Below are 17330 nucleotides of genomic sequence, written 5' to 3' on the forward strand. Positions count from 1 at the left end.
CCTGGCACTGCACTGACACAAAAAGAACCCTCAAACGCTTATGAGTAAATAGGTAAGTTGATGAATGAATAAAGTAGCAAAAAATCAGGATCCGTGAGCTATTCTGAAGGATTTCAGAGATGCTGCAAATTTGCAAGAGTAGGAATGACCATGGAGAGAATGTTCTTACATAGTTCAGTTTAACTGAAATATTTGTGAGATACATACTCTGTGCTCTGCACCTGCACTTCAGGAAAATACAAAGACAAGGAACAGTCCCTACTCCTACATAACTCACAATTCTGTATGTGAACAGGGAGAAATCGCAACATTAATAGCAATTATATGAGACTGAAGATACTACATAGCAAGAAAGAGGTAAAACATCTGTCCTTTCTCAAGAAACCAGTTTAAAAAAAGAAAGGTAAAAAGATATGAGAGGAAGAGTTTGAAGGACAGCTCATGTCTTATTGAGTGGGCCAACACTGAGGATGTGGAATTTGAAATACGCCTTGAGGCACTGTTAGAATTTCCAAAGACAAAGGTGTTTCACAAAGAAGAAAAAACAAAAACAAAAGCCTGGAGATGGGAAAGTATAGGATATGCCTACAAGGGCAGGTTGTGGTCATATTAGGAAGACCTTGAATGCCATGCTAAGGAATCTGTATTTAACTGTAGGCACTGAAAATCATTTAAAGTGTCTGAATGAGAAAGTTACATGGTTAAAATCAGTGTTTTAAAGAAAATGTGCCTGTCAGAGTTTTGTAGAATCTTGCTGCTCAAAGAGTGGTCAAGGACCAGAAGCGTGGGCTTTACCTGGCAGCCTACTAGCAATGCAGAATCTCAGGTCCCCATCCCAGACCCACAGAATCTAAACCTGTACAGTAGCAAGAGCCCCAAGCAATTTGTTTGCACATTAAAATTTGAGAACCACCGGTATAGAATATAATTGAAGAGGAAGACTTGACCTAAGAAAACCAGTTAGAGGACTAGGCCAAAGATAGCTGAACAAAGAGGGTGGCTAATGAGGGAGCCCGGAAAGGGAGAAGACAGAAATGACACAGGGCTTTTAGCCTGGATGGCGATGGCATATTTCTGCCTCACTCATTTTCCTAATAGGTTAATCCTCTTCCCTTATTCATTAAAGTGATTGTTTTCTGTTAATACATTTTTTCTACTTGGTTCTTCTATTCATTAGCAAGCACTGCTTCTTTCTGATTGTGCTCATAGGTCATAAAGCAAATGAGAAATTTTCTTGAGCCTCGTTCTTAAGGGATGCAGATTGCAACTACTGCTGTGCTATACGCTGGAGGAAAGAAATCACATAAAGCGATTAGAAAGGAGAAAAAAAATAAGTGAAACTACCTTCTCACGTACTTCAGGGTTTTCCTCCCTTCTGAGTTTAATATGAATCAAACAGGTGTGCATTCAAAGCATGCAAGTGTATCTTCATTGGCTTTTAATCATCAGCTTGAAGAAAATTCAGATCTCTCAGAAAGAGAGAAAAGTAAACAGCTGAGCACTGTGACTCATTTACACTTCAAATATACTTTGAATTGGTTATTCCTCAATTAATCAAATAGCTGGTGTATCCCTAAAGTAGTATAAAGTGACACACTGTGTGAAATCAATTTTTCTTTCCAAAATCATTAAATCCAGTAGCCTGTGACTACATCCCTGCTAATTCTGGTACCAGTCCTTTCATCCTCCATTAACTTTGGCACGCCTAACAGCCTGTCAAGAATAATTTCCCAGGACGTAAATAATTCAGAAATTAAAAATTAATAAATAATAACAGAGAACTACTGGGAAATAGGCTGGGTCAATTAGTGCGCTCTGCATTCTGTTTCTTCACAGCAGGGGGAGGCAGCCACATTCGTTACTTGAATCTTCCTTTCGATTCTGCAGTCTGATTTACAGCTCTTCATTACTGGATCCAGTCAGACGCAATTACCTCCATCACTATCTCAGTTCCTAACTTCAAAGAAACGAACGTTTTCTTGTCTGCTTTTTTTCTCCTTGAAGCAGGCTCAGCTTGACATCCCTGGAATTTCTTCCACGCAGACTAATTAATAAGTCTTCGACTTATCATATTCACTTCTCTTCTTTGATGTGCTACCTTAGTCAATCATCCCATTTAATTAGAATTTCAATGATAACTTTACTTATCTTGTGGCTATATGTAAATTAAAATAATGGGATTTTACTTCTCTTTCGTATGGGGTTATGACATTTTGGAAGAAAAAGTTTCAACACAAACATGATATTATGTACTTTTTACTTTTCATGTGGGGGTGGGGGAGCATTTTGCAAAATTATTTTCTTCTTGCTACAAAAGAGTATTGCTGTTGAGCAAGCAATAATGAAAATGCACTGGATTTTTCTATAGCATCTTTTCACCAAGCTTTCATAGGGAAACAATTGCCTTCATTTGCATAAATAATTGGAACAAGACACAGACGTGGAACAAGACACAAAGGCAGTGGCTACGTTTTGGGAAAAAAAAAAAAAAAGGATCTCCAGAAAGTCAAGGAGTTGACACACTAACCCTTTTAACTCTTTTGCCCTTTTCTGTCAATCCATGCTACGTTTCCATTTTGATATATTCTATAGTGGTTTTTCTAGAGTTCCCCAAAATAACACAAGGAAATAAAAATGTTCTCCTAAGAACACACCAAATATTAGTAAGGTATAAGATGTAACAGTGATGTGCAAAACTGGTTATAAGGAAGAGCAGAAGGCAGCATTTCATTTCTAGAAAACAATACTAAGACCAATCATCTATTGAGCAGCCATGGTGTGCCAGCCTCAGCCACGTGCTTTATCTCCGTTAATTCCCCCAGCACACCCACAATATGGGATTCCCACTTCCATGTTACAGATAAAGAGACAGTCTCAGGAAGGTTAACTTGCTTTCTGAAGTTCACAAAGGTAGCACGTGAGGAGAAAGAAATCAAAAGAGAAGGCACGAGAGAAACAATTTAAGCCTTTAAGCATAGCATTTAAAACTTTCCATCGTCTGGCTTCAAACTGCTTGCTAAACTCCCTCTCTTCCTACTTTACTACATTAACTCATCCAGAATAAAACTCCAGGCATGAGTTTAGTATCTACTGTATTATACCTTATTAATAATATATGCCTTATTAATACATTTTTGATGGTTGCTTTAATGCTTATAGACATTGGCAGAAATTCAGTCATTGTGGATGTAAATAGGGGGCATGTTTGTATATAAAACAGCATGGTGACCTCAATCATTATAAATACATTGTTTTTAAATAGCAAGTACAAACAGAAAATCATATACTATACATACAAGCTTAAAAGAAGAAAATAAGCTTTGCTCAGATTATCTTATTTTTTCTCAGAAATAAAATTATTAGCTGTTTCATTGGTTGCTTTTAAAAAAGTTACTAACAACAGGAACATCAACGGGAATTGCACATAATTATTCTGCCTTTAATCTCAATCATTCCCTTCCTCTACCCTCAGTAACAATGTCCAGTAAGACAAGAAGCAGAGGTTACAATGACCAATAGAAATTTATTTCATTAGTAAGATGTGAAACCACTGTATTTATACCATTTTGAATCTAACCTTTCGGGGATTTAGTACAGTTGTTCTTTAACAATAGAACTTCGCTCATTTGCTACTTAAGACATGATTATTTAAATTAAAGTTAATTGGTTTCCTTACTCCCCTTTAGGGCTTTAGGCTCAGAACATTTCTATTAGAAAAATCTAATTTGTTTCAAACTCTTATTTCTAAAATTTACAGTGGTTATTTAGAGTGGCTCTGATATTTTAACTCTTTGTAGCAAAAGTTGTACAACGTGTTTGTGTTTTAAGCTAAGTGTTATTACCAAAAAGTCAAAAAGTTAAATTTTTTTTAAACTTCATAAAGTAAAAAAGTAACAGTAAGCTTATTAAGGTTAGTCTATTATTGAAGAAAAAAACTTTTTATAAATTTAGTGTATATAAAACATATATATAGTGTGTATATAGAGTATATATATTTATCTTTTTATATATAAATATATATATAGTGTATACAAAGTGTATAGTGTTTATAAAGTCTACCATAGTGTATAGTAATGTCCTAGGCCTTCCCATTCACTCACCACTCACTCACTGACTCACCCAGAGCAACTTCCAGTCCTGCAAGCTCGCTTTATAGTCAGTGCCCTATACAGGTGTACCATTATCTTTTATATCGTATTTTTCTTCTACCTTTTCTATGTTTAGATATGTTTAGATACACAAATACTTACCATTGTGTTACAATTGCCTACACTATTCACTGCAGTAACATACTGTACAGGTTTGTAGACTAGAAGCAGAAGGCTATACTATAAAGCCTAGGTGTGCAGTAGACTCTACCATCTAGGTTTGTGTAAGTACACTCTATGATGTTCACACAAAGACGAAATCACCTAACATATTTCTCAGAATGTATCTGTCATTAAGCAACACATGACTATAATTGGGCCATTCACAAATAATCACGAGATTAATAAAAGGCATTGATTCATGGTGCAATATAGGCTATGAGGCCCAATAATGGAAAAACGTGTAAAAGTTCTACAATGAAAATGCTTTTAATCTCTTTACTTTATCTCCATAGCTGTAAGTCCAACCTTCGCTAGAATACTAAATTTTATTATTTGATATTCTTCTGGAATAATTCCTTAGTAGGTGCTAATCTCTACTTATTCATTCATTTAAAAAATATTTTTGAATGCTTACTGTTTGCCAAGCACTGCTCTAGGTATTGGAAACATGTAACTCAAAAAAAGGAAAAAAGAAAATAAGGACCAAACTTCCTAGCCTCATGGAGTATACTTGTAGTGGAGACAGAGTACACTTGTAGTGGAGACAGAGTACACTTGTAGTGGAGACAGACGACACACAATAAGCACAATAAATAAATATATAGTATGTTAGAAAGTGGTAAGTGTGAGGAAAAAAAGAACCTGGTGGGAGGAACTAACAATGCCAATGGAGGAGAGCAAAAAGTACAATTTAAATGAGATGATTAGGATGGGCCTCATTTCAAAAGTGACCTTGAGCAAAGGCATAAAGGAAATGGGAGCAAGCCATGCAGATACCTGGGGAACAGCATTCCAGGCAGAAGAACAGCCAGTGAGACATGAAAACCATGATGTCTTATGCAAATTAGAAAAGGCGCTCCATCGCTCTCCCCCAATATGATTCACTACATTAGTTGATCTAAAGAGAAAATTTAAACTCTCATCTTAATAGATAGTAAGAAGGCAATTCATAAATTAATATCCATTCCTGACATGGTAAAAAAAATAAATAAATAGTAATCAGTGGCTATTTTCTTAACATATGACATAGTGGAGAAACATGGATGTTTTCCTGCATTCAGGAATAAGACAAAAATACCATTAATCTATACTACTATTTATATTTAGTATTGCATTTGAGATATAAGCCAATGGGATTGAATAATAGGTATAAGAATTAGAAAGGAGGAGGTAATATCTGAAAAAAATAAAATCAATAAAAAGTTAATACAAATCATAAGATAATTCAGTAAGGTAGCAGGGCATACATGAATAAACAAAAATCCATAGCCTTCAATTTAAAAGAAAACAATTAAATGGAGTAGTGGGTAAGAGTATACCACTTATGTTAACAGCAAAACAGATAAAACACCTAGAGATAAACTTAATAAGAAATGTACAGAGCTTTTAGGGATAAAACTTTAAGGACACAGCAAACAGATATTCCATGTTCTTAGATAAGATGACTCAGGATCATAAAGATGTCAAGTCTCCCCAAGCTAATACACAAAATTGACACATAAAAATGCCAACTTTTGTTTGGAGTTAAACAAGTTGATGCTAAAAATTTGTATGTAATAATCAGTAAGAATTGTCAAGAAAACCCTGAAAAAGTAGAACAACATTGGGAGGGGTCAGTCTTACTAGATATTATATCGTTTATTATACAAAGCATCTTGAATTAAAACAAAGTGGTCTTAGAAAATGAGTAGATATCTAGGACTTAAAATCAATTTTTCATAAAACCAAGAGAAACATCAGACAGTACAAACAGATCCTAAGAAAACCCAGATAATGAAACATTGAAATAATTACGCTAAGTGTGTTTAAGCATTCAAAGAAAAAAGTCAAGACTGAAAATTTCAGCCTAGAATGGGAAACATAAACAGAGAAACAAATTGAAAGTTTAGAATAGAAAAATGTAATAACTGAAATTACAAACTCAAGGGATGGGTTTAACAGCACATTAGACATTGCTGGACTGGGAGACAGGTCAGAAGCATGTTAAGAACAAAAAGGTTTAAATATTAAAGAGCGGGAAAGAAACTATGGTGGTTTTAACATATAATCCTAAAATCACTGATAATCTTTCCATCAAGAATGAGGATATATAGGCCGGGCGCAGTGGCTCACGCCTGTAATCCCAGCACTTTGGGAGGCCAAGGCAGGTGGATCACGAGGTCAGGAGATCGAGACCATCCTGGCTAACATGGTGAAACCCCATCTGTACTAAAAAAAAAAAAAAAAAAGCCAGGCATGGTGGTGTGCACCTGTAGTCCCAGCTACTCAGGAGGCTTAGTCAGGAGAATGGTATGAACCCAGGAGGCAGAGCTTGCAGTGAGCCAAGATTGCACCACTGCACACCAGCCTGGGCAACAGAGCAAGACTCTGTCTCAAAAAAAAAAAAAAAAAAAAAAGAATGAGGATATATGTCTACTGCCTTTGAATCTTTTTAGGTTTGTGACACCCTTAACCAATAGAGTATGATTGAAGTGATGCTATGTGACTTCCAAGGCCATGTATCTTCTGTTGTTTCTCTTACAATGCTTTTTTCCTAGATGCTTTCTCTTGAGAACCTACCTCCCAGAACCAAACTGCCATTTGTGAGAATTCTAAGCCTTATAGAAAGGCTATATGTAGTTGCTCTGGTTGACAGTTCCATATGAGAGCCCAGCCTTTGAAGCAGCCCAGTCCAGGCATTAAACTAAAAAGTGTTCAGATAATTCTACCTTCTACCCCCACCCCATGATGATTAATTTCTTTTTTTTTTTTTTTTTCAGATGGGGTCTCACTCTGTCACACAGGTTGGAGTGCAGTGGTGCCATCTCAGCTTACTGCAACCTCTGCCTCCCAGGCTCAAGTAATCCTCCCACCTCAGCCTCCTGAGTAGCTGAGACCACAGGTATGCACCACCACACCTGGCTAACTTTTTTGTATTTTTGGTAGAGATGGGGTTTTGCCATGTTGCCCAGGCTGAACTCAAGCAATCGGTCCACCCTGGCCTCCCAAAGCACTGGGATTACAGGTGTGAGCCACCACGCCCAGCCTGATGATTAATTTCATGTGTCAACTTGACTGGGCTAAGAGATGCCCAGATAGCTGGTAACATTATTTCTGTGGGTCTGTGAAGGTGGTTTCAGAAAAGATTAGCATTGGAATCAGTACACTAAGTAAAGAAGATTGCCTTCACAATGTAGGTGACTATCATCCAATTTGTTGAGGGTCTGAATAGAAAAACATGCGGAGGAGAGTGAATTTTCTCTCTGCTTAAGCTGGGACATTCATGGTCTCTGTTCTTGAATATCAGCACTCCTGGTTCTTGGGACTCTGGACTCAGACTAGGGCTTATACCACCAGCTGTCCTGGTTTTCCAGCTTGCAGATGGCAGATTGCAGGGCCTCTCTGCCTTCATAATCACATGAGCCAATTCCTATAATAAATAAACAAATAAATGTATACCCTATCAGTTCTGTTTCTCTAGAGAACCCATGCACACCTTAGCTGTTCAAGTTACCCCCGAGTTGAGGCTCCAATCATTACATAGTAAAGGCAAACTATTCTCATTATACCATGTAGAAATTCCTGATCCATAGAATCCATGAGCATACCAAAATGATCATTTTATGCTTAGTGGCATAAAGTACTGAAAGCAAGAAAAGCAAGAAAAAACAACTGCCAATAATAAATTCTATTTTTAGCATAACAAAAGCTGTTGGTGTCTTGCAACACATTCCTTCATTCCACTTCTAATTTTGGCTTCCTTTGTAGTCTACTGATTAGTAATCATAATCACATGTACAAAATCCCTTAAAATTTTTTTTTTAGAGACAGGGTCTCTCTATGTTGCCCAGGTTGGCAACTTCAGTGGAAGTGCAGTGGTGCAATCTTGGCTCCCTGCAACCTCCACCTCCCAGGCACAAGTGATTCTCGTGCCTCAGCCTCCTGAGTATCTGGGATTACAGGCACCTGTCACCACGCCCAGATAATTTTTGTATTTTTAGTAGAGACGGGGTTTCGCCATGTTGGCCAGGCTGGTCTTGAACTCCTGGCCTCAAGCGATCCACCTGCCTTGACCTCCCAAAGTGCTGGGATTACAGGCATGTGCCACCACACCCGGCCTAAAGAACCTCATTTGTTTTTTTAATCTGTCTTTGTTCTCTGTTCATTAATTTCTGTGTGCACTTAATAAATATTTTACAGATTTTTGTGAAATTAAAATAAGGTGAACCTATCATACTTTTTTTGGCTTGGACTGGGAAACTTTGAGGTTTAACATTTTTTTATTTAAGGGTTTTTTGATAAAAGCTATTAATTGTAATGTGGTCAGATTTATTGGTCTTTTCTGAGTTTGTGCTTTTTGTGTCTTGTTTAAAAAATCCTTTTCTACTCCAAAGTCTATAAGATAGTCACCTATATTTCCTAATAAATTAAAGCCTTATTATTGACTCATTTAAGGGTTTTTTTCCGGTGTAGAGTGACTTAAGGATACAATTTTTTTCTTTCCATATGTATAACCATTTTTCCCAGCTTCATTTACTGAATAGTCACTAATCTTTCCCCACCAATCTGATATATTACCTTTGTCATATACCAAAGTTTCATACATTTATTATTATTATTATTATTATTATTATTATTATTATTGAGATAGGATCTCATTCTGTTGCCCAGGCTGGAGTATGGTGGCACAATCATGGTTCACTGCAGCCTCAAACTTCTAGGCTCAAGTGATCCTCCAGCCTCAGCCTCCTGAGTAGGTGGGACTAAAGGTGTGTGCTACAACACCTGGCTAATTAAAACAAAAAAAATTTGTAGAGATGGGCGTCTCGCTATGTTGCCCAGGCTGATCTTTAACTACAGGTCTCAGTGATCTTTCTGTATCAGCCTCCCAAAGTGCTAGGATTAACAGGCATGGGCCACTGTACCTGGCCGTCTTTGAAGTTTTTAATAAGATTGCCATATCTCTCTCAAGACTGATCAAGAAAAAATGCAAATACAAATTTAAAGAGAGGGAAAAATAGTATTATGGAACTGGGTTAAGTACCTTAAGGGAAAACTACAACAATGAGACCACTATTCTTATCTACTGGGGTGGGGGAAGGCACGGACAGAGACGTAAACAACAACATAGTGTGCCAAGGGCTCCCATCTCCTGTTCTCTTCTGCTCTGCAAAGTCTCTCTTAAAATATAGAGAACATATTGCAAATAAATACATTCATTAGTGCATTTATTCAAAAACCACATTTGTCTCTCTATGCAAGCTTCCATCTCAATGCCTGGCACAGAGACGAAAAGGATTTCAGAGGACAAAAATCAAAGGACTGGAAAGGAGGGAAGTAGCTGATGACAAGGTCGGGGGAGAAGCAGCTATTTGAGAGTGAGCAGAGGGAAGGATATAACCAGAGCCTTCCATCTGGTGTTGTGACAAAGATGGCAGTGATGTGAGGCTTGATAGAATTAACAGGCCTCACAGTTGAAGACAGACTACATGCCCTCAGTCACTTGCCTGCTTTCTTGGTTTGCTAGATGGATTAGAAATACTAGAAGGAAAGCTGAGTGGGTACTGGGATATCCTATCCAAATCCTCTCTTCTGGGGCAATGCAGCTGCCTCACAGCAACCACGTTGTGGATCACCTGACCCCGCCTTTCTCAGCTTCCTGGAGGTGCATTCTAAGAGCGCTCCCCATAAACCAACACTCAAGTCTCTTCGAGGTGTGTTTCCAGGGAGCCTAATCTAAGATTAAAAACTTAAAGGCCCCTTTTAGAATTGTCTTTTACAGCCCAGGCAAAGAGTTCTTTACTTTTTTAGAGGTCATGAATCCCTTTGACAAGGTGATGAAAGCCAGGGACCCTCTTCTCAGAAAAATACATACGCGCACTTAATGTAAAATTTTACATACTGTTTTAAAGGTTAAACTTTACCACCCATGAAAAGCCTCAAGTAGTTCTTTGTACATAATCATAAGATTAGCAACCATTTACTGAGCACTTCCTCTCTATAAGACCCTGTACTAAGTGCTTTAACTTCATAATGCCTTTGATCATGACATAACACGGCACGGTAGTTCCTAATATCTTCCTTTTAGAGATTTAAGGGCTTGCTCAAAGTAACATAGCTAATAATTAGCAGACACTGGATTAAAATCCCAATTTGTTTGTAAAGCTTGTGCTCTGAATAAATGACAAGGAAAGAGAAGGGAAGGTTGAAGAAGGGAAGGTTCTTGAAGGTCCCTGGTCCTTGAAGGTCCCTTAACCATAAATGTCAAGAGTTGGGATTTAAACCCAGGTCTAACGCCAGAGCTGGCGCCCTTTAGATTAAAAGTGCAGTGTCCATGACAACGAAAGAAGTTGATTTTGTCCCACCTTTGCTCTTTGCGGCTTTTCATTTGCGTTTGTTTCCACAGCGATTTCCAACAGATTTCTGCGTGGCCTTGACACACACAGCTAGTGTGAATCCCCGCCCACAGAGGTGCGGCACGTTGGTTGCCGTACAACGTGGTGGTTCCCTGCATCTCCGCCCACGTCGGAGAGGTGCGTCGGCTTCCGTACAACATGGATACGCTCTCTCTGACGCAACGTCCTGTCCTGCGCAATTCTATTTGACCTTTGAACTCGCAAAGGCTTTTTTCTTCCTCTTCCGGGGACGTTGTCTGCAGGTATGGAGGTTGTTCTCTTTTCCCTGTCTTTATTTCCTTCCCAATCGGCTGCCATCCGAGGAGCTGAGGAAGCCTAGAGCTCTCAGGAGCAGTCCTTTGAGCTGGCGTAGGGGTAAGGGGCACGACAGGGAGGTTGGTGGTGAGGAAGTTCCTTACTTTGATCTTTGGAAATCCCTTGTTCCTGGTGGCACCTCCAAAGCCTTGAGTAGCCAGAGCTCACCATCCGGGACTTTGCTGCATTCCAAGTGTAGCGTTTGGAGACTAACGAGTTGTGGTTTGGCGGTTTGAGACTGGAAAATCGCCAAACGTTTTCATATTTTACACCCACGTTTTCACAGCACGCCTGTACGTGTCCTTAGTCTTTGGGAGGGCAGGGACCGGCGAGTTCGGGTGGTGGTTTCGCTATTTGGCTTCTGCGTCCAAGGCCCATGTCAAGGAAGAGAAAAATGTGTTAGAAGTTTCTGTCTTGCTTTTGGAGATGCAAACAGAATAATGGCTTCATAAATCACTCGCACTGGTTTTACGTGTCAAGTTTTGGTGTCTGGTAATTCTGTTTTAGTTTAATTTTAGTGAGAGGCTTGTGACAACAAATGAGGTGGTTACAAGGGGTGGAATGGGAAGATTAAATTAGTTCAAGTATTGATTATGTTTTACGTTGGGTAGTTCCCTTAACGAAGTTGCTCATATGCATATCTGTATAACCGATTTGCTAAATAACATCACGATGTTTCCAGAAGTGGGAAGAAAGCAGGTGCCATAACCCAAAGAAACTTGTGTAATATCAAAATTAGTATTAGAGGGTATGCCTTTACGCAGGTGGTGCTTTAGGGCAAGACATTGAACCCTGATATGTGCCAGGCATTGTGTTGGGACGGATAGCTCACGTCGTTTAATCCTAATGACAGCTGTATAAAGTAGACAGAATTCCCATTTTAGAGATAAGGAGGCTAGCTCCTTGCCCTTTATATTCCCAATAAATGGCATAGCTAAGGATTCGACTTAAGAGCTCACTTTTTGTGCTCTTTGTTTAAAGCGGTGTTTCTCCAACTGGGCTCGTGGCACTTTTCTGGACACCACTCCAAACAAAATCAGACTCTGAGTAAGGAGCCTGGTCATCAGAACGTTAAGGAAGTGCCAACGTTTGATTATCATCAGGAAAGCTAACATTCTTGGCCTCTTGTTTATCAGTCACCTTTAAATACAAGTAGTTTTAAAATGTGGAATAATACATCTTAATTTAAGGGTGTTATATACAAGGATATGTATGTGAATGAAATAGACCACATGATACTGTTTTGAGATTTTATTTACTTTTACAATGGAAAGATTTGATGTTACTCTATTCTTAATTTAGGCACTCAGAATGGTCCAGCGTTTGACATACCGACGTAGGCTTTCCTACAATACAGCCTCTAACAAAACTAGGCTGTAAGTATTTCTAAAAATTTTAAGTATATGTTGTCATTTACTCTACAAAATGCTGACCTATTGACTGTTTCACTTTCTAGGTCCCGAACCCCTGGTAATAGAATTGTTTACCTTTATACCAAGAAGGTTGGGAAAGCACCAAAATCTGCATGTGGTGTGTGCCCAGGCAGACTTCGAGGGGTAAGTGTACCTTTTACTGTGTGCAGCCTAACAAGTCTTGAACTTACTGAGCTTTCATCCCTTGACGATGGAATGAATCAAGGAGAGGTTACCACTAAGAGGGTTCAGAATTAGTAAACATTCATGAGCCAAATCTGCCACGAACATAGACTTTTTAAACCAATCTGAGAAATGCAGTGAAATGCCTTTCAGATAAGTCGGTACACCATTTCCCTTTGAAACCTACTTTAAACTTGCCCTTAACACTTAACAAAATTTAGGAAAATTTCTGTTAAAGCATCACAAAAATCTTAATATTTTTCTTATGCAGGTTCGTGCTGTAAGACCTAAAGTTCTTATGAGATTGTCCAAAACAAAGAAACATGTCAGCAGGGCCTATGGTGGTTCCATGTGTGCTAAATGTGTTCGTGACAGGTAAGTTAAATGCTTAAATGGGCTTTCTTTAGCAAATTATTGTGTGTGTTATACTGTCTGCTGATCAGTACAATGGTGAAGCAACTCATTTTAAACCAGTTGCATGCTTTAGAACCCTTTCTTTACTATGGATAATTGATGCTGCACAAAGCAGGAAATGATATTCAAAGTAATAATTTGGGGGCATATTTATGCTAGATGTGGAGATTAAAAGTAACTTGGTTTTGTTCAGGAGGTGGGTAAGAAAGTCTCTGTTAGTGGTTTGGACAAAGATAGATGGAGTGTGGAAGGTGTTAAAAGTGTAGGAACAGAAGAGTTGTGTATTCTCATGTGCCTGGAGCATAGGGTTGCAGGAGATGATGGACAACAAAGGTAGAAAAGCCAGATTATGGCCAGGTGCGGTGGCTTATGCCTGAAATCCCAACACTTTGGGAGGCGGAGGCAGGCAGATACCTGAGGTTGGGAGTTTGAGACCAGGCTGACCAACATGGAGAAACGCCGTCTCTACTAAAAATACAAAAAGGTAGCTGGGCGTGGTGGTGCATGCATGTGATCCCAGCTACTCAGAGACTGAGGCAGGAGAATTGCTGGAAGCTGGGAGGCAGAGGTTGTGGTGAGCTGCGATTGCGCCATTGCACTCCAGCCTGGGCAACAAGAGCGAAACTCTGTCTCAAAAAAAAAAGGGAAAGAAAGAAAAGCCAGATTATGAGGGGCTTTACAGAATAAAAGGTAGATTAGCTTAATTCTTTTATTGATTGATTGATTTTGAGATGGAGTCTCGCTCTGTAGCCCAGGCTGGAGTCCAGTGGTGTGATCTTGGCTCACTGTAACCTCCACCTCCCGGGTTCAAGCAATTCTCCTGCCTCAGCCTCCCGAATAGCTGGGACTACAGGCACATGCCACCACACTTGACTGATTTTTTGTATTTTTAGTAGAGACAAGGTTTCACTGTGTTAGCCAGGATCGTCTCGATCTGACCTCGTGATCTGTCAGCCTCGGCCTCCCAAAGTGCTGGGAATACAGGTGTAAGCCACCGTACCCAGTCCTAGCTGAGTTTTTAAACCAAATCTTTTGACACCAAATGCAGGCTTCATTCTGCATTTTAGGAGGTAGTTTATAAGAGAACAGTAGGAGATACTACATTAATACAAATAGGGGATAAATATAGCTTCTGTGATATACAGCAAAGCTTAACTATGATTGAAGTTTAAAGGAGAAATTACTTGCAAATAACTAGGAATGGCATTTGAGTTGGAACCTAAATGATGGGCAAATTCTGGACAAAAGGCAGAAAGGGCATTCCAGGCAAGGAAAGTACAGACTGATCTGGCACGTTGTGGGTGAGAAATGGAAGTGTACATTGGAGATAAGTCATGAGTTTTAAGCTGAAGAAGTTTGGCTTTTTTTCCCCAGTCTTTGGTTCTAAAACTTTGCTGAACACAAAATCAGATGGGCACATTTATTAAAAATACAAATTCTCGGGCCTTATCTCCTGAAGATTTGAATTTAGGTTTACAGGATAGCCTAGAAATTAGCATTGTTAGCTGTGATGCTGAGCAGGTCTGCATGTGGTCTGTGCTTTGAGTAAGTTAAGGGAATTTTTAAGTGATTCAGTTGTATGTGTCTCTGATAGGATCACATGGGGGAGATTTGAAGAAATTAGAAAACCCAGAGTTTTGAGGGTAGGGTTTGATAACCAGGTTTACCAATGGGAAATGGGGTGGGGGAAGGTTTAAGTTGAAGCAAGAGGAGTGCTTTAAACTCTGGTGGTAACTCTGATTTAACAAATGCTAGGAAGACCTGCTTTTTGCTAGGTCCTGTGCAACCCTGTAATGATAGTGATCCATAAAATGCACTCCTAGATGGAGGCTCAAAGTCTGGAAAATCTTTCCAAATTTAATCCTCATAAACTCCCTGTTAAATAGGTGTGAAACTATTTTGTGCCTTAATATAGAGAAGGTAACTTGTCCAGTGTGCAGCTAGTGTGTGGTGGAGTTGGCCGTAAACAGGTTCTAAAATCCTTGCTCTTGGTGAGGTGTCTCTTGCTAATATCCCTTTACCTTTTAATTTTAGTTCTTAACACATAGCCCCTTCTGTGTTGTTTTTTACTGGGAATTTTCAAAAATATGGTTAAAATATTCTAAGACATTTTGCAAATCAAGAAATACCACTATTCCTGGATCCTAACAATAAATTAGAGCTCTCATAAGTGGTCTCCTGTGGGGATGACTTTATAGTTTATCTTGACTCAGAAGGAGGACAGATAACTACTGGCATGAAATTGAAGGATTATCCTGCTTTAAATGAATTTCATTCACCTTTTAAGTTTTACTCTATATTTGTGTATCCTGTAGTTTCCTGGGTTCCCTGATTGCTTTGCTTAGTTCTTTACCATGTTTGCCTTCTCTGTGCTAAATAAAAAATGAAGTTCATTTTAAAGAAATGATTAATTTGGTATTTTCCTTTCTAGGATCAAGCGTGCTTTCCTTATCGAGGAGCAGAAAATCGTTGTGAAAGTCTTGAAGGCACAAGCACAGAGTCAGAAAGCTAAATAAAAAAATGAAACTTTTTTGAGTAATAAAAATGAAAAGACTTGCTGTATGTATGACTTTTTTTTTTTTCTGTTGTGATGTGTTAGTATACAGATTTTGTTGCTGTATGGTATTTGGGGACCCTGTAGTTTTTAGCAGATTACTTTTTCTTGTTTTGTTTGTTGTTTGTTTTTGGTTTGGTTTGGTTTTTTTGAGACGGAGTTTCTCTCTTGTTGCCTAGGCTGGAGTACAATGGCAGGATCTCGGCTCACCGCACCCTCTGCCTTCCAGGTTCAAGTGATTCTCCTGCCTCAGCCTCCCAAGTAGCTGGGATTACAGGCATGTGCCACCATGCCTGGCTAATTTTGTATATTTTAGTAGAGACGAGGTTTCTCCATGTTGGTCAGGCTGGTCTCAAATTCACGACCTCAGGTGATCTGCCCACCTCGGCCTCCCAAAGTGCTGGTGTTAAGGTGCGAGCCACAGCACCCAGCCAGTGGGTTACTTTTTCTGAAGAAACAGTTGGTGGTCACTGATGGCGAGAATTTTTTTGGTGACAGCTCTACCGCTGCATTGGAGCATAATGTTCTTCTCTTTGTGGGCTGAGACTTCAGGGTGGTTTGGGAGGAATGGCCCTTCTATCTGAAACTTTAATATCCCTTTGATCCTTATTATGGTATCTCCTTTACGTCAGCAAGTTTCACAGGATAGAAACCTTGGTATTCTAGTTCCTTGGAATGGAACCTTTTTAAGATTGTTTTTAAACCCTCTGTTCTTTTAGGTCACTTCAGTTCAAAAATGGTATCTTGGAGAGCTCAGAACTCCTTATTTAACAAATGAGTGAGCTACTATATATGAAACCTTGGGTCAAGGGTATAGTTTCTGGTCTACATTGGATTTATTATCCAGGCCAGAATGTTAAAATACAGACCTCATTTTTCTTGGGAACTATGTAGTGTTTCTGCCAGCTCAGACAAGGTTTCACTCCTGCTGCCCAGCCTGGAGTGCAGTCTTGGCTTGCTGCAACCTCCACCTCCTGGACTCAAGTGATTCTCTGCCTCAGCCTCCCGAGTAGGTGGGACTACAAGTAGGCACCACCATGCCTGGCTCATTTTTGGTTTTTTTAGAAACAGTTTCACCATGTTCCTAGGCTGATCTCAAAACTCCTGGGCTCAAGCAGTCTGCCTGCCTCAGCCTCCCAGAGTGCCAGGATTACAGGCATGAGCCATTCTTCTGCCCAACCTGTTGGCTGACAACCTTTTTTTTTTTTTTTTTGAAATGGAGCCTTGCTCTTGCCCAGGCTAGAGCATACTGGCTCGATTTCGGCTCACTGCAACCTCCACCTCCTGGGTTCAAGCAATTCTGCCTCAGCCTCCTGAGGATTACAGGTGCCCACCACCACACCCGTCTAATTTTTGTATTTTTAGTAGAGATGGGGTTTTGCCATATTGGCCAGGTTCATCTTGAACTCTTGATCTCAAGTGATCCGCCCACCTTGGCCTCCCAAAGTGCTGAGATTACAGGCGTGAGCCCCTGCACCCGGCCAACACCATCTCTTAAAGCCATAACAAGCTTTATTCCAATCTGAGTAGAGAGCAGAGACCTTGAGCCATCATGGAATGCAGAAGCTGAAAGTACCTGGGTAGTTCAGTAAATTTTGACTATTTTCCTCAGTTGAGGAAAATTTACCTACTAACTGGCATGATGTAACTACTTAAGCAGAGGAGAGTTACCGCTTAGCTATACATAAGAACATGTTTTTCTGGCTGGACGCCATGGTTCATGCCTGTAATCCCAGTACTTTGGGAGGCCGAGGCGGGAGGATCATGA

General features: G+C 39.6%; 2 protein-coding genes across 11 annotated transcripts in view; one reads left to right on the forward strand and one right to left on the reverse strand.

The window, feature by feature from the left end:
* The window catches only part of LOC101143334 (uncharacterized), an 80204-nt gene extending 69321 nt beyond the window's left edge, over positions 1 to 10883 (reverse strand). For 4 of the 8 annotated variants that reach the window (XR_010133453.1, XR_002005658.3, XR_008679421.2 and 1 more), the window contains exon 1: positions 10655 to 10784. Coding sequence is in view for 1 of the 8 variants with exons in the window: in XM_019025559.3 (XP_018881104.2) it covers positions 10655 to 10845 (191 nt within the window). In the remaining 7 variants the exon portion in view is untranslated. Of the gene's footprint in view, positions 1 to 5087; positions 5209 to 5236; positions 7720 to 10654 lie in introns of those variants that run through there. The other 4 variants (XR_008679420.2, XR_002005657.3, XR_008679425.2 and 1 more) reach the window with 4 other exon arrangements.
* On the forward strand, positions 10846 to 15570 carry RPL34 (ribosomal protein L34). Of its 3 annotated transcripts, none has more exons than XM_019025561.3 (5): positions 10846 to 10947; positions 12302 to 12375; positions 12456 to 12555; positions 12866 to 12969; positions 15440 to 15570. In XM_019025561.3, exons 2-5 carry the CDS (start codon positions 12311 to 12313, stop codon positions 15522 to 15524), a joined length of 354 nt encoding a protein of 117 aa, XP_018881106.1. In that variant the 5' UTR covers positions 10846 to 10947; positions 12302 to 12310; the 3' UTR covers positions 15525 to 15570. The 3 variants fall into 3 exon arrangements, with proteins under 3 accessions (XP_018881106.1, XP_018881107.1, XP_055241694.1); XM_019025562.3 differs by having other exon boundaries at positions 10922 to 11059; XM_055385719.2 differs by having other exon boundaries at positions 10929 to 11292.
* The last annotated feature ends 1760 nt before the right edge of the window (positions 15571 to 17330 follow it).

This window comes from Gorilla gorilla, chromosome 3 (assembly GCF_029281585.2).
Source record: "Gorilla gorilla gorilla isolate KB3781 chromosome 3, NHGRI_mGorGor1-v2.1_pri, whole genome shotgun sequence".
NCBI lineage: Eukaryota > Metazoa > Chordata > Mammalia > Primates > Hominidae > Gorilla > Gorilla gorilla.